This window comes from Oncorhynchus mykiss, chromosome 8 (genome assembly GCF_013265735.2).
Source record: "Oncorhynchus mykiss isolate Arlee chromosome 8, USDA_OmykA_1.1, whole genome shotgun sequence".
Taxonomy (NCBI): domain Eukaryota; kingdom Metazoa; phylum Chordata; class Actinopteri; order Salmoniformes; family Salmonidae; genus Oncorhynchus; species Oncorhynchus mykiss.
In genome coordinates, this window is record NC_048572.1 from 54,488,176 (window position 1) to 54,510,100 (window position 21,925).

The 21,925-nt window shown below is 42.7% G+C and overlaps 2 protein-coding genes across 6 annotated transcripts; one reads left to right on the forward strand and one right to left on the reverse strand.

The window, feature by feature from the left end:
* Positions 1 to 758: 758 nt before the first annotated feature.
* Positions 759 to 9,792, forward strand: rb11a (Ras-related protein Rab-11A). 2 transcript variants are annotated; one of them, XM_021611238.2, is made up of 5 exons: positions 759 to 982; positions 3,845 to 4,040; positions 8,690 to 8,883; positions 9,270 to 9,350; positions 9,507 to 9,792. In XM_021611238.2, exons 1-5 carry the CDS (start codon positions 943 to 945, stop codon positions 9,647 to 9,649), a joined length of 654 nt encoding a protein of 217 aa, XP_021466913.2. In that variant the 5' UTR covers positions 759 to 942; the 3' UTR covers positions 9,650 to 9,792.
* Positions 9,793 to 10,187: 395 nt separating this feature from the next.
* On the reverse strand, positions 10,188 to 19,313 carry LOC110530142 (E3 ubiquitin-protein ligase MARCHF2). Of its 4 annotated transcripts, XR_005052906.1 has the most exons (6): positions 18,918 to 19,313; positions 16,274 to 16,531; positions 12,304 to 12,499; positions 11,996 to 12,205; positions 11,536 to 11,689; positions 10,788 to 10,924 (listed from the first exon to the last, which is right to left on the reverse strand). XR_005052906.1 is itself a non-coding variant. In XM_021612988.2 (5 exons), the coding sequence occupies exons 2-5, from the start codon at positions 16,447 to 16,449 to the stop codon at positions 11,660 to 11,662; spliced, it is 612 nt and encodes a 203-aa protein (XP_021468663.1). In that variant the 5' UTR covers positions 16,450 to 16,531; positions 18,918 to 19,313; the 3' UTR covers positions 10,188 to 11,659. The 4 variants fall into 4 exon arrangements, 3 of the variants coding, with proteins under 3 accessions (XP_021468663.1, XP_021468661.1, XP_036841591.1); XM_021612988.2 differs by having other exon boundaries at positions 10,188 to 11,689; XM_021612986.2 differs by lacking the exon at positions 11,536 to 11,689 and having other exon boundaries at positions 10,188 to 10,924; positions 18,918 to 19,309.
* Between the last annotated feature and the right edge of the window lie 2,612 nt (positions 19,314 to 21,925).

Below are 21,925 nucleotides of genomic sequence, written 5' to 3' on the forward strand. Positions count from 1 at the left end.
CCTGAATAAAAACCTTACTCATGTGACGTCGGCCTCGGTGAGCGATATCACCCAGTCTCCTGGGTCGGCGTTGCAGGCATTGCATTGTATGTGTTTACGCATGATATTTTGTATAATGCTGCTCAGCGCTTACTATATATGCAATGTATGTTGTAATGACCATGGCAGAGAATGTGGTAATGACATTGTAATAGCAGTCTGCAATAGCTCACCTCTCAGCCTGACTTTCTCTTGATTGTGATTGCCACTATAAGCTTCATGAGGAGGGAGACTATACTTTAATATTATTAATAAGTAATAAATATGTATTTGTTTTCAGTTGATGTTAGTATTGAGATTCGTTAATTTTCATGAGACAGCTGTAGCACTTTAGTTGACGGTCTGTACCTTCTAACCTGTACTTGGTTAGAAGACCTGCTGAAAATGAATATACATTGCAGATGCTCATAGTACACCTACATTTATTGACTAATATTTATAATAATTTATGTATGAGATAATGCTTGCAGACAGGTTACGTTTATAAGCAGACCTTCAAATAGGCTACAGTGAAGAAATGTTGTAGCAGGGATCAGCCATCAGCACAACGGTCCACTGCCAATTTAGGACATGAACTATATGTATGAAGCAGTTTTACCGTGTGGTAAGCAAACTGAGCATGCAACACACCTTCAATTGCTCACAGGAGTCATAGGTTGTGCTTTGTTTCCTATTAGTATGACAGACAGCAGCGGCACCGTGTGGAAGGCATAGAAACAGGGACTCCTCCCCTTCTGCAGATTTCGGGGAGACGCTCTTCCTGCGGTCAGCCTGTTTGACAGCCAGCATTGGCGCATTGTCTTTCAAATTCATGTCATTTTCTCCTGTACATACAGGTAATTCAGAGACAAAATATTTTACTAATTATTTTCCGAAAGAAGCGTTGGAGAGGCCTCGTCTAGAATGGGGAACAGAGACGATGAATACGACTTCTTGTTCAAAGGTACATGTTGATGACTGCAGCCCCCCGCTGATAGCACCTTCAATAATTATGTGATTGTTTAATTCTAAAGACAAATCAGACATCAGCCTTTTGAACGAATCATAACCAATAGTTTGGAGGAATGGTTTTGAAAGAAACATTGTATCAGTCTCTGGTGGAAAACGTTTGCTACTATGGCTATATAAATGCTGTCATTGTAACATTGTAAGTAAGATGCAACACCCTATCTGCGTTGCCTCTGACTTTATCAACTTTGATAAGCCCATAAAAGAGTAACTATTTGTAAACCGGTTACTGACAAGAACTCGGTTTTCCCTTTTATGGTTTAAAGAGCTATATGAAGTTAAATATTTTGTAGTTAATAGTAGCCTATAGGCCCATATGCAAATCTTGCATTTATCTAGGCCTAGACCTACTGTAACTGTGGATGTTTATTGTGTTCAGCTGACAGTGAAATGTTTTGACATACGCTATATTTACACAAAAGTATGTGGACACCTATTCAAATTAGTGGATTAGGCTATTTCAGCCACACCCGTTGCTGACAGGTGCACAAAATCGAGCACACCGCCATGCAATCTCCATAGACAAACATTGGCAGTAGAATGGCCTTCCTGAAGAGCTCAGTGACTTTCAATGTGGCACCGTCATAGAAACGTGGCATCCTAACAACTCAGACGTGAAATTTCCTACTAGAGCTGCCCCGGGCAACTGTAAGTGCTGTTATTGTGAAGTGGAAACATCTAGAAGCAGCAACGGCTCAGCCAAGAAGTGGTAGGCCACACAAGCTCACAGAACAGGACCACTGAGTGCTGAAGCGCGTAGGGTGTTAAATTGTCTGTCCTCGGTTGCAACACTCACTACAGAGTCCGAAACTGCCCCTGGAAGCAACATCAGCATAATAACTGTTCGTCGGGGACTTCATGAAATGGGTTTCCATGGCCGAGCAGTCACACACAAGCCTAAGAATATCATGTGCAATGTCAAGCGTCGGCTGGAGTGGTGTAAAGCTCGCCGCCATTGGACTCTGGAGCAGTGGAAACGCATTCTCTGAAGTGATGAATCTGGAAGTCCAACGGACAAATCTGGCGGATGCCAGGAGAACGCCAGATACCTGCATAAATGAATAGTGCCCACTGTAAAGTTTGGTGGAGGAGGAATAATGATCTGGGGTTGTTTTTCATGGTTTGGACTAGGTCCCTTAGTTCCAGTGAAGGGAAATCTTCTCTGCAGCATACAACAACATTCTAGACAATTCTATGCTTCCAACTTTGTGGCAACTGTTTGGGAAGGTCTTTCCTGTTTCAGCGTGACAATGACCCCGTGCACAAAGCGAGGTCCATACAGAAATGGTTTGTCGAGATCGATGTGGAAGAACTTGACTGGCCTGCACAGAGCCCTGATTTCAACCCCATCAAACACCTTAGGGATGAATTGGAACGCCGACTGCGAGCCAGGCCTTATCGCCCAACATCAGTGCCCGACTACTGCTTGTGGCTGAATGGAAGCAAATTCCCACAGCAATGTTCCAACATCTAGTGGAAAACAATCCCAGAAGAGTAGAGGCTGTTATAGCAGCAAAGGGGGACCAACTCCATATTAATGCCCATGATTTTGGAATGAGATGTTCGAAAAGCAGGTGTCCACATACTTTTGGTCAAGTAGTGTATCATGTGAGCATTTATGACACAACAGATGTTTTTAAGCACTGGTTGTTGGGGTGGGATTGGTGTGGGGGGTCTGTGGGTGGCTATTGATCATTTTTTGGGATTCCTCATGTCTTAAATCATTGTTAGAGAGAATTATGGTCCAAATCAGATGTTAGGTAATATATTTATTGAAGATATGAATCCTTTAAATTAAAATGTCCAATTTAGGTGGAATCAATTAGCTTAATTTCTCAAATATCAAATTATATTTCAACAAAATAATGTTCCAGGAAAGCTAATCTTATCTGTTTCTAACTACAGAAACAATTTAAGAACAATCTGAGATGGTGGTGACATGACTTGCTGAAATGATATCGAATGACCCTGCTGTTTGCCACTGACACCCCATATAGAGGTCTATTTATGATGTGACACAGAGTATCCCCTGTGGACTAGACATCCGAGAATGAAGAGTTCTGCTCTTCCTCCCTCGCCATAATTTAGAAAACCTACTGAAAACAGGAAACCAAAAAGTGTCCCACAACTGTCAATTCAGGTTTGATGGAGCATGTTATCAGCTTCCTGCAGCAGCAGTGTGATGCCACAGGGCCAAAGTTCCCCTTGATTTCCTGTATTGAGAGAAAACAAAAAGGACTCCACCTCGACAGCCCCATTCTGAATGCCAGGCCTACTCCTGATATCTCAGCTAAATTTAATAGGCTTTCTGTCAGCCTCTTATTGTATCATTGAGCTCAGTGCTTCTCAGCAGTGACCATGGGGTCCCACTGTGTACAAGTTGGATATCACTCCAACTGTGCATCAACTATTATGTCTCCTTGGTTAATTAAGGGCAACCGATTAACCAAAAGACCCATAAGCACATAGAAATATTGACAGAAATATACAGACACATGCCACTTCAAAATGGGTCGATTTCAGCCTTCCACTTATTCAATATTGTCAATGGGAGTGAAGGATTAAAAAGGAAAACCTGCATTATGTAACACGGTCGTAGGTGGGAGGGCCGTGTTACATATGGTGAAGAATGCAAACATCCAAGTTCTAGCCCAGGATCCTGGATACTAGTACATCTGCGAAATACCTGTTGACTACGCTACCTCATCTGACTTTAGGCTAAATGCATTTCAGCCAGTGTGTTTTCTCAGTCTTTATCTCATTCTCTCCATATCTCTCTCTGTTTCTTTATCAACAGTCGTGTTAATTGGGGACTCGGGCGTCGGAAAGAGTAATTTGCTCTCTCGGTTCACACGGAATGATTTCAACCTTGAGAGTAAGAGCACCATCGGAGTGGAGTTTGCCACCCGCAGCATCCAGGTGGATGGGAAGACGATAAAGGCCCAGATATGGGACACGGCTGGACAGGAACGTTACAGAGCCATCACCTCCGCGTAAGTCGTGTGGGATCCCTCAAAACAGCCTGTTGAAGCCTCTTGAAAATGAAATGATTGTCAGCAAGGATCGCAGAAAAGAGTAATCAAAATCAAATGTTATATGTCATGTGCCGAATACAACAGGTATAGACTTTACAGTGAAATACTTACTTACGAACCTCTAACAAACAATGCAGTTAAAAAAAAAAAGGAAAATAATAAATAAAAGTAACAAGTAATTAAAGAGCAGCAGCAAAATAACAATAGCGAGGCCATATACAGGGGGGTACCGGTACAGAGTCAATGTGCAGGGGCACTGGTTAGTTGAGGTAATATGTACATGAAGGTAGAGTTATTAAAGTGACTATGCATAGATGATATCAACAGAAAGTAGCAGGGGTGTATGAGAGGGGACATTGCAAATAGTCTGGATAGCCATTTGATTAGGTTATTTTATTTAGCCAGGTAGGCTAGTTGAGAACAAGTTCTCATTTGCAACTGCGACCTGGCCAAGATAAAGCATAGCAATTCGACACATTCAAAAACACATAGTTACACATGGAATAAACAAAACATAGTCAACAATACAGTAGAAAAAAAGAAAGAAAAGTCTATATACAGTGAGTGCAAATAAGATTAGGGAGTTTAGGCAATAAATAAGCCATGGTGGCGAAGTAATTACAATATAGCAATTAAACACTGGAATGGTAGATGTGCAGAAGATGAATGTGCAAGTAGTGATACTGGGGTGCAAAGGAGCAAGATAAATAAATAAATAAATAAATAAATAAATAAATAAATACTGTATGGGGAGGTAGATAGCCCATCTGTAAACAGCCCATCTGTCTATGTACAGGTGCATTGATCTGTGAGCTGCTCTGACAGCTGGTGCTTAAAGCTAGTGAGGGAGATAAGTGTCTCCAGCTTCAGTGATTTTTGCAGTTCGTTCCAGTCATTGGCAACTGGAAGGAAAGGCGACCAAAGGAGGAATTAGCTTTGGGGGTGACCAGTGAGATATACCTGCTGGAGCGCATGCTACGAGTGGGTGCTGCTATGGTGACCAGTGAGCTGAGATAAGGCGGGGCTTTACCTAGCAGAGACTTGTAGATAACCTGTAGCCAGTGGGTTTGGCGACGAGTATGAAGCGAGGGCCAACCATCGAGAGCGTACAGGTCGCAGTGGTGGGTAGTGTATGGGGCTTTGGTGACAAAATGGATGGCACTGTGATAGACTGCATCCAATTTGTTGAGTCGAGTGTTGGAGGCTATTTTATAGATGACATCGCCGAAGTCGAGGATCGGTAGGATGGTCAGTTTTACGAGGATATGTTTGGCAGCATGAGTGAAGGATGCTTTGTTGTGATATAGGAAGCCGATTCTAGATTTAATTTTGGATTGGAGATGCTTAATGTGAGTCTGGAAGGAGAGTTTACAGTCTAACCAGACACCTAGGTATTTGTAGTTGTCCACGTATTCTAAGTCAGAGGAGTCCAGAGTAGTGATGCTGGACGGGCCGGGAGGTGCAGGCAGTGATCGAATGAATAGTATGCATTTAGTTTTGCTTACATTTAAGAGCAGTTGGAGGCCACGGAAGGAGAGTTGTAATGGCATTAAAGCTTGTCTGGAGGTTAGTTAACACAGTGTCCTAAGAGGGGCCAGAAGTATACAGAATGGTGTCGTCTGCGTAGAGGTGGATCAGAAAATCACCAGCAGCAAGAGCGACATCATTGATGTATCGAGAGAAGAGAGTCGACCCGAGAATTGAACCCTGTGGTACACCATAGAGACTGCCAGAGGTCCGGACAACAGGCCCTCCGATTTGACACACTGAACTCTATCAGAGAAGTAGTTGGTAAACCAGGCGAGGCAATCATTTGAGAAACCAAGGCTGTCGAGTCTGCCAATAAGAATGTGGTAAATGACAGAGTCGATAGCCTTGGCAAGGTCGATGAATACGGCTGCACAGTAATGGTCTCTTATCGATGGCGGTTATGTCGTCATTTAGGACCTTGAGCATGGCTGAGGTGCACCATGACCAGCTTTGAAACCAGATTGCATAGCCGAGAGGGTACGGTGGGATTAAAAAAATTTGGTAATCTGTGAACTTGGCTTTCGAAGACCTTAGAAAGAAAGGGTAGGATAGATATAGGTCTGTAGCAGTTTAGGTCTAGAGTGTCACCCCCTTTGAAGAGGATGACGACCGCGGCAGCTTTCCAATCTTTGGGAATCTCAGACGATATGAAAGAGGGGTTGAACAGGCTAGTAATAGGGGTTGCAACAATTTCGGCAGATCATTTTAGAAAGAGAGGGTCCAGATTGTCTAGCCCGGCTGATTTGTAGGGGTCCAGATTTTGCAGCTCTTTCAGAACATCAGCTATCTGGATTTGGGTGAAGGAGAAATGATGGGGGCTTTGGCGGGTTGCTCTGGAGGGTGCCGGGCAGTTGACCGGGGTAGGGGTAGGCAGGTGGAAAGCATGGCCAGCCGTAGAGAAATGCTGATTGAAATTCTCAATTATAGTGGATTTATCGATGGTAACAGTGTGTTCGGAAAATTATGATTAAATGACTGAACAAATCATTTTAAATGGAACTGTAACTAAGTAAACTTATACTCTGTTTTATTATATCTGATTAACAATACGAGTTCATAAGAAGCGATTGTGTGACACGGACAAGGAGTAATTAAAGTTAACGAACACCATTCCAACTAGGCAGAAACAAATGGGTTGTGGATTAAGTAAATAGTAAAGTAAATACCATTCTCACAAAGGTGTTCCTTTTGTCCAGGTGGGAAAGGGCAGTGTGTAGTGCAATAGTGATTGCATCATCTGTGGATCTGTTGGGGCGGTATGCAAATTGGAGTGGGTCTATAGTTCCTGGGATAATTGTGTTGATGTGAGCCAGCCTGTCAGAGCACTTCATGGCTACAGACGTGAGTGCTACGGTCGTGAGTGCTACGGTCAGTAGTCATTTAGGCAGTCTACCTTAGTGTTCTTGGGCACAGGCACGATGGTGGTCTGCTTAAAACATGTTGGTATTACAGACTCTGACAGGGACAGGTTGAAATGTCAGTGTAGAAGTAGTTTAGCTTGTCTGGTAGGCTCGTGTTAGAGTCCGGCTCCTTGAAAGCGGCAGCTCTAGCCTTTAGCTTGGTGCGGATGTTGCCTGTAATCCATGGCTTCTGATTGGGGTATGTATGCATGGTCACAGTGGGGATGACGTCATCAATGCGCTTATTGATAAAGCCAATGACTGATGTGGTGTACTCATCAATGCCATCGGAGGAATCCTGGAACATTTTCCAGTGTGTGCTAGCAAAACAATCCTGTAGCTTAGCATCTGCTTCATCTGACCACTTTATTGGATCTAGTCACTGGTGCGTCCTGCTTAAAATTTTTGCTTGTAAGCAGGAGGATATAATTATGGTCAGATTTGCCAAATGGAGGGCGAGGGAGAGCTTTGTATGTGTCTTTGTGTGTGGAGTACAGGTGGTGCAGAGTTTTTTTCCCCTCTAGTTGCATGTTTAACATGCTGATAGAAGTTTGCATTAAAGTCACCGGCTACGTGGAGCACCGCCTCTGCGTGAGTGTTTTCTTGTTTGCTTATGGTGGAATACAGCTCATTCAATGCGGTCTTAGTGCCAGCCTCAGTCTGTGGTGGTATGTAAACAGCTACGAAAAATACAGATTAGAACTCTCTAGGTAGATAGTGTGGTCTACAGCTTATCATGAGATACTCTACATCAGGCGAGCAATAGCTTGAGACTTCCTTAGATATTGTGCACCAGCTGTTATTTACAAAAATACATAGCCCACCACCCCTCGTCTTACCATACGCCGCTGTTCTATCCTGCCGGTGCAGCGTATAACCAGGCAGCTGTATGCTGATAGTGTTGTCGTTCAGCCACGACTCAGTGAAGCTTAAGATATTACAGTTTTGAATGTCCCGTTAGTAGTTTAATGTTCCGCGTAGGTCATCTAATTTATTGTCCAAAGATTACATGTTTGCTAGCAGAATGGAAGGAAGTGTAGGTTTATTCGATCATCTACAAATTCTCAGAAGGCAGCCCGCCCTCCAGACCCCTTTTCTCTGCCTCCGCTTAACGGAAATCATGGGGATCTGGGCCTGTTCCCGAGAAAGCAGTATATCATTTGCATCAAGCTCGTCAGACTCGTTAAAGGAAAAATAAAAAGGATTCTGCCAGTCCGTGGTGAGTAATCGCAGTCCTGATGTCCAAAAGTTATTTTCGGTCATAAGAGATGGTAGCGGCAACATCTTGTACAAGATAAGTAAAAAAAAAGAAAAAAAAAAAGAAAAGTTACAAAAAAAAAAAACCACAATCGTTGGGGGCACGTAAAACGTCTGCTTTCTTCTCCGGCGCCATTTTATGTATAATGTAGTGGTCTCAAATTATAGTCTCAGAGAGGAAAAAGGTGATTCAAATCAATCAACTGCTCAAGTCCTTGATTAGTTGAATCAGGTGTTTTAGTGCTGGGTTGAAGTGTGGAACATAAACCTGCATACCCTATAGCTCACCGAGATCGGGTTTGTTGAGCACTAGCCGATTACTAGCCTCATCATCAATCAGTGCCTGACATGGAGCCTCACTTGGGATACATACATTGTCTGTTTGTGCATTGAGATTGATACGCAGTCTCTTTCCGACAGCTATTACAGAGGGGCAGTGGGTGCTCTCCTAGTGTATGACATCGCCAAGCACTTGACCTATGAAAACGTGGAGCGCTGGTTGAAGGAACTGAGGGATCATGCCGACAACAACATCGTCATCATGCTGGCGGGCAACAAGAGCGACCTGCGCCATCTCAGGGCTGTGCCCACGGACGAGGCCCGGGCTTTTGCAGGTTCTTGCATATTTTGGCAGAGGAAACATAGCCTGGCCACAGGTCTAGTTGTGCTGTCTTGCCAACTCCTATGGTCATTGTCTTGTCTTGTCTTGGCATCTAGGACTAGGCTCAGGGGTACAAGGGCTTATTGGGACAATCTTGGAAGAGTCTCATCTTTATATTTTGTGGTCCTAAATGACCACTGAAGAGATGGATAGGATGAAAGTGAAATGAGAGCAACACCATATAGTTGCTTTCACCTATCTGGAATTTGTATATCAGTGGTCATCACAAGGGAAGGGAGGAGAGTATAATATTGGGACTCAATGTGTAATACAGAAGGATTCTGTCCTGGAACAATTTCTTGACGTGTGACTCACTTTGCCTTTTATTTAACCCTGCAGAGAAGAACACTCTATCCTTTATTGAAACTTCAGCCTTGGATTCAACAAATGTAGAAGAAGCTTTCAAGAACATCCTTACAGGTACAGTACAAGAGCAAAGCAAATTGATTTGACATTTCCCAACTTTTGTTTTCTTTTTTTCTTAGACACATGCAGATTAAGTAGACTAGAGAATAGGAAAGAAATCCTCTTTGAAGTATTGAGATGCACCACAACAGTCTAGTCTACTCTCCGCAGAAATCTATCGCATCGTATCGCAGAAGCAGATCGCTGAGCGGTCTGCCCATGACGAGTCCCCTGGAAACAATGTGGTGGACATAAGTGTTCCACCCACCACAGACCAGAAAGGGAACAAACTGCAGTGCTGCCAGAATCTGTAACCCATTGACGACCATCACCGTTCCTCCCTTTCTGTCATCTCAAAGTTTCTGTCATTTCATTTTGTGTAATATATTTATTTGGTTTTTGATAGCTTGTTCACTCACATTATATTAATGCCATGAAATTAAATTTTATAATACAAGTAGTTGAGTGGATCTCTTTCATGGTACCTGTTTACTTTTTACTCCTTCTAGACCTGCAAGGAGAGTAATCCCATAAATATCCACTAGATGGTGGTATGGAGTGGTGCAGAATATATATATTTTTTTCCATTTAACTAGGCAAGTCAGTTAAGAACAAATTCTTATTTACAATGACAGCCTACCCCGGTCAAACCTGGACGATGGGCCAATTGTGCGCTGCCCTATGGGACTCCCAATCACAGCCGGAAGTGATACAGCCTGGATTTGAACCAGGGACGCCTCTTGCACTCGTAGTGCCTTAGACCTCTGCGCCACGCGGGAGCTAGATTGTTACAGATCCAATACTCCTGTATAAGTAGCACAAAGAGTTTCAGAACACATTTTACACATGCAAGCCATTGCACGGTGACAAGAGTCCCTTATATTTTATTCCACAATGACCCAGCTTACTCAAAAGGAGTCCAACAGGAAGACTAAAATTACATCAAATACTTTTGCATACATTGACTGACACCAAAGCCCACTCTCTCCTCCCAACTTCTACCAGCTTCAAAAAGGGAAAAGATTTTTTCTTAAACAGAGAACTTCATATTTAAACATGGTCGTTCACATGGTTGTTCTGAGTAAATTCACGAGTCTATTGGATGGCAGTTGTCCAAAAAAAGCTAAATACATTGTGACGGGGGGGGGGGGGGGGGGGGGTAGGTAGTATGTTACTGTATTAACATGCTGCATCAGTATCCGCTATTGGCTGTCACCTTATGCTCCAGTCCAGTGTTCATAATCCGGCGATGACATCAGTGACACGTCCTTCTACGAGTCCAAAAAATCCCCAAATCAAAATGGTTATAGTGCTTAAATGGGCTCAAGTGCTTCAAAAGTGAATATGGAAAAAGAATCCCCCAGAATGGTCCTTAAGAGCGCAGAAGTTCGAGTTATGTAACACTTTATTTGCGAGAACACGTCGCTCTGTGCTCATACGATGGTCTCGTCAGTCATTTTCTTGGTTGACTTCGTCGGCACGGAATGTTGAGTGGAGTGCACTCCTTTTATGTCGGGCATTAGCAGGCGCACTTTCTGATTGGTCCTCCTCCACTCGGAGTATAACTGACAGTGATAGCGGAACGATACCTGAGGGGCACGAAGACAGACGTCAATGAAACTAGACATTTGATATGACCTGCACAGAGCAGAATCTCTGAATATATGGTTGCTATTGCAGGCACGCACAACCAGGTATCAATTCCCTTTCAATTCAGAGAGCAAACCCATGTCCAATTCTTCCTAATTGAAAAGCATTGAAGATACTTGGAATTTCAGTGTACTTCCTGAATTGACTGGAATTAAAATGGAATTGACCCCAACCGTGCTCAAAACAAAACGTGAAACATATTGCATGACATTTGTATTTGGTCTACAAAATGGTTCCGCTTCAGTTGCTGATTTTGTAACTAAGTATTTTTTCAGAGTACAGTAGTCTTTCCAGAGAAGAGACAAAAGATTGTTGCAGACAAAAAATATTTATGTTGGCTCATTACTTGTCTCCCCTGAATATAAAATGGGAAGGGTACAGAATTCCAGACAAGAAAAAAAAATAAAAAAATGTATTATTCGTCTTACAAAATGTATTAATAGCTATTGTAAAGCACACATTTATACTGCAAAAAAAATGCTGTCAATTAACAAAGGTGGTGTAAAGTAATCCATGAGGTGTGTGTGTTCTGTGTGACCATGGTACTTACCTACGGAACAGCAAGAGGAACTGCCCGTCCCTACCTTCAGACTACGCTCAAATCCTACACCCCAACCCAAGCATGCCGTCCTGCCACCTTAGGTCTCCCACTCCTACAGGAGGGCAGCTCCCGCTCAGCCCAGTCCAAGCTCTGCTCCCTGAAACTAGGACAGAGTCCCTGCCCATCTTCCACAAACATAACTCTTCAAACAGTATCTTAAATAATCCTCCTCCTCACCCCTCTCCCCCCAAAAAAATATATAAATACCAAAAAAAAGAACACTTTACCAGCACTTGACTCTACTGAGATAGAAATGTTACATTTTTCCTCAACCTAGCTATGCCTGTGATGTGGTTGTCCCACCTAGCTATCTCAAGATGAATGCACTAACTAGGTCACTCTGGATAGGAGCACCTGACAAATGACTAAAATGTAATGTGTATCTGGTCTGTGTGTGGGGCCTAGTTACCAGTGTCCAGAGGATGTAGATGGTGAAGAGGGCGATGGTGAGGGCAATGAGTCCCACGGCCTCCAACCGGCTGTTGAGGGTCAGGTGGTCCTGGGCTCCCCTCAGACACAGCCAGCCTGAGATGGCCGCCAGTGGCGTGATGAGCAGGAAGCAGGCCATGTCGCACAGCAGCGTGCGCTTCTCACTGCGAGGCCCCGGGTCCCGCAACCACTGGGAGGATGCAACGAAAGGACCACTATTATTACAGACGTTTTCCCGTCAATTATTATGGTGTTTGAGGACACACACACACAGTGCCAATGTTGTACCTGTGTGAGGGGCTGGGGTCGCCGTTCAACAGTGAACTCTGTGTGGCAGAGCTCACAGTAACTGGTGTTGGAGGACGACAGCCACTTCTCCAGGCAGCTCTTGTGCACCTTACCCAGGGTCCCTGTGCAGTCGCAAGGGGAGAGCAGCGTCTCACCACCGGCCCCCTCGTGGCAGATACGACACATGCCTTCATTACTGGATAAATAGAAGAAAAAAATATGTGCCTAGTGACCACTCATTTCAAAACACATTACATACTTACGAAATAAGGCCCGAGGAGGTGTGGTACATGGTCAATATTGGCCATATATCACAACCCCCCCCCCCCCTTTTCTTTAATTGTACCAGTTTCTACATTGCAGAATAATAGTGAATACATGAAAACACATATGGAATCATTTAGGAACCAAAAAAAAGGTGTTAAACAAATCATATGTTAGTATGATATGAACAATTAATATGTGAGATTCTTCTTCTTCACCCCTTGCTTTGATGTCAGCTTTGCACACTTGGAATTTTCTCAACCAGCTTCATGAGGTAGACACCTGGAATGCCTTTATTAACAAATGGCCTGTGTCTTTTTAAAAGTTCATTTGTGGAATTTCTTTCCTTCTTAATGTGTTTGAGCCAATCAGTTGTGTTGTGACAAGATACAGAAGATGGCCCTATCTGGTAAAGACAAACTCCATATTATGGCAAGAACAACTCAAATAAGCAAAGAGAAATGACAGTCCATCATTACTTTAAGACATGAAGGTCAATGAATCTGGAACATTTGAAGAACTTTGAAAGATTCTTCAAGTACAGCTGCAAAAACCATCAAGCGCTATGATGAAACTGGATCTCATGGGGACTGCTACAGGAAAGGAAGTCCTAAAGTTACCTCTGCTGCAGAGGATAAGTTCATTAGAGTTAACAGAAATTGCAGCCCAAATAAATGCTTCACAGTGATCAAGTAACAGACATCTCAACATCAACTGTTCAGAGGAGACTGCGTGAATTCGGTCTTCATTGGTCGAATTACTGCAAAGAAACAACTACTAAAAAGGACACCAAAAAGAAGAATAGACTTGCTTGGGCCAAGAAACACAAGCAATGGACATTAGACCGGTGGAAATGTGTCTGTTAGTCTGATTAGTCCAAATTTGAGATTTTTGGTTCCAAACGCCATGTCTTTGTGAGACGCAGAGTAGGTTAACGGATGATCTCCACGTGTGGTTCAAATCGTGAATCATGGAGGGGGTGTGATGGTGGGGGTGTTATACTGGTGACACGGTCAGTGATTTATGGAGAATTCAGGGCACACTTAACCAGCATGGCTACCACAGTATTCTGCAGCAATACGCCATCCCATCTGGCTTGCGCTTAGTGGGACTAGCATTTGTTTTCAACAGGACACCTCCAGGCTGTGTAAGGGCTATTTGACCAAGAAGGTGAGTGATTGAGTGCTACATCAGATGACCTGGCCTCCACAATCACCCGACCTCAACACAATTGCGATGGTCCAACTCATTCCAAACCACAGAGTGAAGGAAAAGCAGCCGACAAGTGCTCAGCATGTGGGAACTCCTTCAAGACTTTTGGAAAAGCATTCCAGGTGAAGCTGGTTGAGAGAATGCCAAGAGTGTGAAAAGCTGTCATGAAGGCAAAGGGTGGATACTTTGAGGAATCTAAAATATATTTTGAATTGTTTAACACGTTTTTGGTTACTACATGATTCCATATGCGTTATATCATAGTGTTGATGTCTATAACATTCTACAACGTAGTCTATAGTAAAAATAAAAGAAAAACCCTAGAATGAGTAGGTGTCCAAAGTTTCGACTGGTACTGTCTCTCTGTGTGTGTGTGTGTGTGTGTGTGTGTGTGTGTATGTATGTATGTATGTATGTATGTATGTATGTATGTATGTATGTATGTATGTATGTATCTGGTTGAAGTCGGAAGTTTACATACACTTAGGTTGGAGTCATTAAAACTCGTTTTTCAACAACTCCACACATTTCTTGTTAACAAACTATAGTTTTGGCAAGTCGGTTAGGACATCTACTTTGTGCATGACACAAGTAATTTTTCCAACAATTGTTTACAGGCAGATTATTTCACTGTATCACAATTCCAGTGGGTCAGAGGTTTACATACACTAAGTTGACTGAGCTTTAAACAGCTTGGAAAATTCCAGAAAATGATATCTTGGCTTTAGAAGCTTCTGATTGACTAAAATTATATCAATTAGCCTATTGGAGGTGTAGCTGTGGATGTATTTCAAGGCCTACCTTCAAACTTGGTGCCTCTTTGCTTGACATCATGGGAAAATCAAAAGAAATCAGCCAAGACCACAGAAACAAATTGTAGACCTCCACAAGTCTGGTTCATCCTTGGGAGTAATTCCCAAGCGCCTGAGGATACCACGTTAATCTGTCTAAACAATAGTACGCAAGTATAAACACCATGGGACCATGCAGCCGTCATACCACTCAGGAAGGAGACACGTTCTGTCTCCTATCGATGAACGTACTTTGGTGCGAAAAGTGCAAATCAATCCCAGAACAGTAGCAAAGGACCTTGTGAAGATGCTGGAGGAAATAGGTACAAATGTATCTATATCCGCAGTAAAACGAGTCCTATATCGACATAACCTGAAAGGCCGCTCAGCAAGGAAGAAGCCACTGCTCCAAAACCGCCATAAAAAAGCCAGACCACGGTTTAAAATTGCACACGGGGACAAAGTTCGTACTTTTTGGAGAAATGTCCTCTGGTCTGTTGAACCAAAAATAGAACTTTTTGGCCATAATGACCATCGTTATGTGTGGACGAAAAAGGGGGGGGCTTGCAAGCCGAAGAACACCATCCCAACCGTGAAGCACGGGGGTGACAGCATCATGTTGTTTGGGTACTTTGGTGCAGGAGGGACTGGTGCACTTCAAAATAGATGGCATCATGGGGACGGAATATGATGTGGATATATCGAAGCAACATCTGAAGACATCAGTCAGGAAGTTAAAGCTTGGTCGCAAATGGGTCTTCCAAATAGACAATGACCCCAAGCATACTTCCAAAGTTGTGGCAAAATGGCTTAAGGACAACAAAGTCAAGGTATTGGAGTGACCATCACAAAGCCCTGACTTCAAACCTATAGAAAATTTGTGGGCAGAACTGAAAAAGCGTGTGTGAGCAAGGAGGCCTACAAGCCTGACTCAGTTACACCAGTTCTGGCAGGAGGAATGGGCCAAAATTCACCCAACTTATTGTGGGAAGCTTGTGGACGGCTATCCGAAACATTTGCACCAAGGTAAACAATTTAAAGGCAATGCTACCAAACACTAATTGAGTGTATGTAAACGCCTGACCCACTGGGAATGTGATGAAAGAAATAAAAGCTGAAATAATTCTCTACTATTATTCTGACATTTCACATTCTTAAAATAAAGTGGTGATCCTAACTGACCTAAGACAGGGACATTTTTACTAGGATTAAATGTCAAGAATTGTGAAAAACTGAGTTTAAATGTATTTGGCTAAGGTGGATGTAAACTCCCGACTTCAACTGTATATCTGTCCATTGTTAATCTCCAAGGAAGAAATTGTGTACATATCAGATCACCCTCTGCAGGGTCGGTTAACAACCAAATGCATCCGGGCTTCCAAGGAAATGGAATGAGAGCCTGTGACGCGACTTCCGCTTTTGGCGACACTCCATCGTACCTCTTCCTCCTCCACATTAACTGAATTGGTTCAACAGTGCAGAAGAGAACCTCCAACAGTGTATTGTTTTATTGTTAGGACAAGAAAGAAAGAAATGCTACTATTGTATGCCTGCTATGTTAGGTTAATGTCAGATAGAAGCAAAGGGACACAGTCTCAGGAAGCCATACATACACAGAAAGCGGGATACCTAGTCAGTAGTACAACTGAAGGCATTCAACTGAAATGTGCCTGAGTAGAAACTCTCTCGAGGAACCACCTTACCTCTGTGAGCCCACAGCTTTGACAACAGTGGAGAGTGAGCGACCATCTTTGGCCGTAACCTTAGCGACGTACTGGGCCTGGCCAGCATCTGGCTCCTCTACCACCTTGGGCAGGTCGGCGCTGCCTGAGTAGTCACACAGGGAGCCAGGCAGGTGGCAGCAGCCTGATGTAGTCATGGCTCTGTTGGTGGTGGTGAAATGCCAGAGGAGCCAGCAGTCAAGGAGTCAGTCACACACCTCTCCTCCCACTGTTGGGCAACTGTTTGGATAGCGTGACAATGTTAGAACGCAGCATTGTTACAACTCTTTGCAGTGTCAAAACCGGAATTGGTAACTTCATGTAACAAAGAGAATTTGAATCTATTAACGGGGACATTCTTTAAATCATAGACCATTTTGACAAGTACAGTACCAGTCAAAAGTTGACACCTACTCATTCAAGGGTTTCTTTATTATTTACTATTTTCTACATTGTAGAATAATAGTTTAGGTGTCTTCCCTATGAAACAACACATGGACTCATGTAGCAACCGAAAAAAAAGTATTAAACAAATCAACATACAGTGGGGAGAACAAGTATTTGATAACCTGCAAAATCGGCAGTGTTTCCTACTTAAAGCATGTAGAGGTCTGTAATTTTTATCATAGGTACACTTCAACTGTGAGAGCCAGAATTCTTACTGGTTGGTAGGTGATCAAATACTTATGTCATGCAATAAAATGCTAATTAATTACTTAAAAATCATACAATGTGATTTTCTGGATTTTTGTTTTAGATTCCGTCTCTCACAGTTGAAGTGTACCTATGATAAAAATTACAGACCTCTACATGCTTTGTAAGTAGAAAAACCTGCAAAATCGGCAGTGTATCAAATACTTGTTCTCCCCACTGTATGTTTTCTATTCTTCAAAGTACTCACCCTTTGCCCTGATGGCAGCTTTGCACACTCTTGGCATTCTCAACCAGCTTCATGAGGTAGTCAGTCACCTGGAATGCATTTCAATTAACAGGTGTGACTTGTTAAAAGTTCATTTGTGGAATTTCTTTCCTTCTTAATGCGTTTGAGCCAATCAGTTGTGTTGTGACAAGGTAGGAGTGGTATATAGAAGATAGCCCCATTTGTTGAAAGCCCAAGTCCATATTATGGCAAGAACAGCTCAAATATGCAAAGAAAAATGACAGTCCATCATTACTTTAAGACATGAATGTCAGTCAATCCGGAAAATTTTAAGTGCAGTCGCAAAAAACCATCAAGCACTATGATGAAACTGGCTCTCATGAGGACCGCCACAGGAAAGGAAGAGCCACAGGTACCTCTGCTGCAGAGGATAAGTTCATTAGAGTTAATTGCACCTCAGATTTCAACCCAAATAAATGCGTCGCAGAGTTCAAGTAACAGACATCTCAACATCAACTGTCCAGAGGAGACCGTGTGAATCAGGCCTTCATGATCGAACTGCTGCAAAGAAACCACTAAAAAAGGACACCAATAAGAAGAGACTTGCTTGGGCCAAGAAATATGAGCAATGGACATTGGTCTGATTAGTCCAAATGTGAGATTTTTGACTCCAACCGCCGTGTCTTTGTGAGACGCAGAGTAGGTGAACGGATGATCTCTGCATGTGTAGTTCCCACCGTGAAGCATGGAGGAGGTGTGATGGTGAGGGTGCTTTGCTGGTGACACTGTCTGTGATTTATTTAGAATTCAAGGCACACTTACGTGAACCAGCATGACAACCACAGCATTCCGCAGCAATACGCCATCCCATCTGGTTTGCTCTATAATTTGTTTCTCAACAGGACAATGACCCAAAACACATTTTCAGGTTGTGTAAGGGGTATATGACCAAGAAGGATAGTGATGGAGTACTGCATCAGATGACCTGGCCTCCAGAATCACAAACCTCAACCCAATTGAGATTGTTTGGGATGAGTGGGACCGTGGAGTGATGGAAAAGCAGCCAGCAAGTACTCAGCATATGTGGGAACTCCGTCAAGACTGTTGGAAAAGCATTCCTCATGAAGCTGGTTGAGAGAACGCCAAGAGTGTGCAAAGCCTTCATGAAGTTAAAGGGTGGCTACTTTGAAGAATCTAAAATATTTAACACTTTTGTTGGTTACTACATGATTCTGTGTGTGTTATTTCATATGTAGAATATAGTAAAAAATTAATTAAAATCCTTGAATGAGTAGAATTGTCCAAACTTTTGACTGGTACTGTATGTGGTGGGGAATCGATGGCATGTTTACTATGTCATGCATCTCACGTCACAGCTAAACTATTTACGAATGAGCTTGTAACAATGTTACATTGTACCATCAACATACACATTTAACAGGTTGTCAGTTATAGACAAAGCTTGGTTCCAATGAATCAATAAATAACCAACAGACACAGTCGGGCAGGTGAAAAGCTAACGATAGCTAGTTAAGACATTCATGTTTTCACATCCTCTAAACGCTAGAAAGCTGGCTAACGTTAGCTAGCTAACTGTTCAGTGATCGACATTTCCACTAAAAGTTAGCAACCAAGCTAGGTAGATAAAGAAATACAATACAGTGAAAATATATTAAGGTGAGCACTTAGCTTAGCTAAATATATATATATATATTGAAACAGCCGAAACAACAAGGGATAACGTACCGTAGCCACCAGCAAGCTCTCCCTGGCCTTAGTTAGCTATTTAGCTAGCTAGCTGTATGAGATGACATTGACATTTAACCAAAACGATGGTTCGGGAAGAATACAAAAAACAACGACAAGCCGTGTATCTGCTCCATTGTTGGCCGGATCATTTACTTGTTTGTAGCAGTCTCCTCACAGAAACGGTGTAACTTGGACAAATTTGTGACAGCTAGCTTGTTAACATTTTTACACTGGCTGGCTAACATCTATCAGCTGTGCACTGCTGTATCATTATGGTCCAAGCTATCCGGGATCCTTGGGACGTCCCTATCAAAGATTTGTTTCACTCGCTAACCCAAGATAGACCAGCGCCTGTCGTTTCCAACGTGAGCAAATTAAATCATAGCGGGGCATAACAAACAAAGAGGTGGGCAGAGCCAAGCACGAGCTAGTGAGATCCTATTGGCGCGTGCTAAGCATTTATTTACATATTTCCGTTCGGGAACGCTTTACCTGTGAAGTGCGCGTCTGCAACAACTCAATTCGCACTTGTATTCCTTTTAAACAACACTTTTTTTTTTACAAGTCTGGCAAAGGGTAAAGTCTACAAAACGTAGAACCCCTCTGTTTGTTACAGATCGTAGTTTTGGAAACAGAAAACTGTATGGAGATCAAATGTTAATCGATCAGAAATTACCAAAAAGTTGACCAAAATCCATCTCGCGACATCTTCTCCCCTTCCGTCAACTGGAATTCTTCTCATCACCATATTTGAACATGAATGGAAACGCAAACCAGATGCTTCACATATATACATCCGGTGAAATATCTGGCTCATTGCTCTTTCTTAGTCTTCATTTTTTTGTTATTATTTTTTGTTTTTTTAAATGGCGGTTGGCAATCATAAGGTGCATTACCGCCACCAACTGGACAGGATTGTACATTCATTACACTTTGTAATAAAATAGATACAAATAAAATAAAAACACTTTCGACTAACATTCAAAACCCACTACCCCATTCCCCTACTTATACCCTATCTGCTCATACATAGTGCCAACGGCCTGGGAGGACGGGACACCACCATGCAACACACCCTGTAACTCTTCTGAAGTAAAATCTAATACACCCAACAAGTACTTCTTTACATCGGCCACAACATTTATTTTCTGTGATTTACATTCCTTTTCTGCAGTACAGTTAATAACCATTGCTATGAATGGCCTATCCCTCTGTGTTGGCACAGATTTACTACTCACAGGGATCCTCTCAGGATCCCTCGCCCTTGACCCATCCTCCTCTACTTCCTTCACTGCCTCAGCATATGACATCTTCTGCACTACTCTGACCCTGGCCACCTCAATCTGCCTCTCTTGCACTGGACTTTTTCGATCCCCAGCAACATGGGCACCCCTACAGTTGACACACACAACTTTTTTGCCATAGGGAATAGAGAAATGTTTGCAGTTTTTAATATGATATCTGAGAGAGGCTGACTAACAAAATCACTGTCCGCTAATTCAACCATGATAACAAATTTAGATAGCTGGCCGCTACACTAGCATATCAATAAAAAAAGTTAGCTGACATGGGATAATTGACTGACATAAGAGAAAAACTGGTGATGCACAACCAAAATTGCACTTTGTGTATTTTTACTATTCCAACTCGTAAGCTGAAACCCCTCATGGGGAATTGATCCATGGTTCTTCAAAAGAGGGTATGCGTCTCGTGGGCCGCCAGTTGCCCCTCCCTGACATAGAGTTATGCTGAATTTATAGCTAACAACAACAAAACTGCTTTGTGGATTAGTTTTCTGCTCCAATCATAAGCACAGAAAGTGCAGCCACGAGCTGCTATTTAAAGATAGTCCACTAGAAGGAGGAAACCATTTTTATGTTGTCCATGACAAAGAAAATTAACAAGATTTCTTGGTGCTTTCAAGACACCTGGGAATTCCGAAATAATAAAGGACAATTCATGACATCAGTGATCTTCAGGTCGGAAAGTCAAAGCTCTTTTTAGAGGCCAGAGTTCCCGATATGGATGACCGTTCAAAATTATTTTCCCAGTCGTCTTGAACACACTGAAGTCGGAAGTCAGAAATTTCCAAGTTCCAGTTGTTTTGAATGCGGCATCTAGCAAAGTTAGAAAATCTTTGTCAACGGTTTTGTTGCTGTCATGCACGTCGCCTCATTGCATCATGCATTTGTTAGGCCGCGTTCAAGTGCTAGTCGAAACTAGGAAACTCGCAAATGTCAGATTTGCTAACTGGTTGTAGTTATACACGTGCCGCGTTCAACCAATTTCCAAGTCGGAAATTTCTGAGTTTCCTAGTTCCGACTAGCACTTGAACGCGGCGTTAGTTTACACATATGACGCATTTGATGTAATCTAGTCAACAAATGCATCATTTGATCGTGAATGTTACACAGGGTGAATGACTCCAGGATTTTTGGAGTGGACTCTCCACCACTATGCTACTGATGCTACTGAGCCAGATGTCTATGTGTCAGGGGAGAAGCTCCAGGTGGTATCCGATTTTAAGTACCTTGGCATCATACTTGATTCCAACCTCTCTTTTAAAAAGTATGTGAAAAAGGTCATTCAAATAACCAAATTCAACCTAGCTAATTTCCGATTTATACGAAATTGTTTGACTACAGAGGTAGCAAAACTGTACTTCAAATCTATGATACTCCCCCACTTAACATACTGCTTGACTAGTTGGGCCCAAGCTTGCTGTACAACATTAAAACCTATTCAGTCTGTCTACAAACAGGCTCTCAAATGGCTTGATAGGAAGCCCAATAGCCATCATCATTGTCACATCCTTAGAAAGCATGAGCTCTTGAGTTGGGAAAATCTTGTGCAATACACCTACGCATGTCTTGTATTCAAGATCCTTAATGGCCTGGCTCCCCCTCCACTCAATATTTTTGTTAAACAGAAAACCCAGACATATGGCAGCAGATCCACAAGGTCTGCCATGAGAGGTGACTGTATAGTTCCCCTAAGGAAAAGCA

Excerpts from the sequence above, each read along its gene's own strand:
- LOC110530142 (XM_021612986.2), bottom strand. The coding sequence starts at position 16,449 with ATGACTACATCAGGCTGCTGCCACCTGCCTGGCTCCCTGTGTGACTAC. Across the intron at positions 12,206-12,303 it reads GACCCCAGCCCCTCACACAG|TGGTTGCGGGACCCGGGGCC; the intron begins GTACAACATTGG and ends GCATCCTCCCAG. Across the intron at positions 10,925-11,995 it reads TCTACATCCTCTGGACACTG|GTATCGTTCCGCTATCACTG; the intron begins GTAACTAGGCCC and ends CGTGCCCCTCAG.
- rb11a (XM_021611238.2), top strand. The coding sequence starts at position 943 with ATGGGGAACAGAGACGATGAATACGACTTCTTGTTCAAAG. Across the intron at positions 983-3,844 it reads ATACGACTTCTTGTTCAAAG|TCGTGTTAATTGGGGACTCG; the intron begins GTACATGTTGAT and ends CTTTATCAACAG. Across the intron at positions 8,884-9,269 it reads CGAGGCCCGGGCTTTTGCAG|AGAAGAACACTCTATCCTTT; the intron begins GTTCTTGCATAT and ends TTAACCCTGCAG.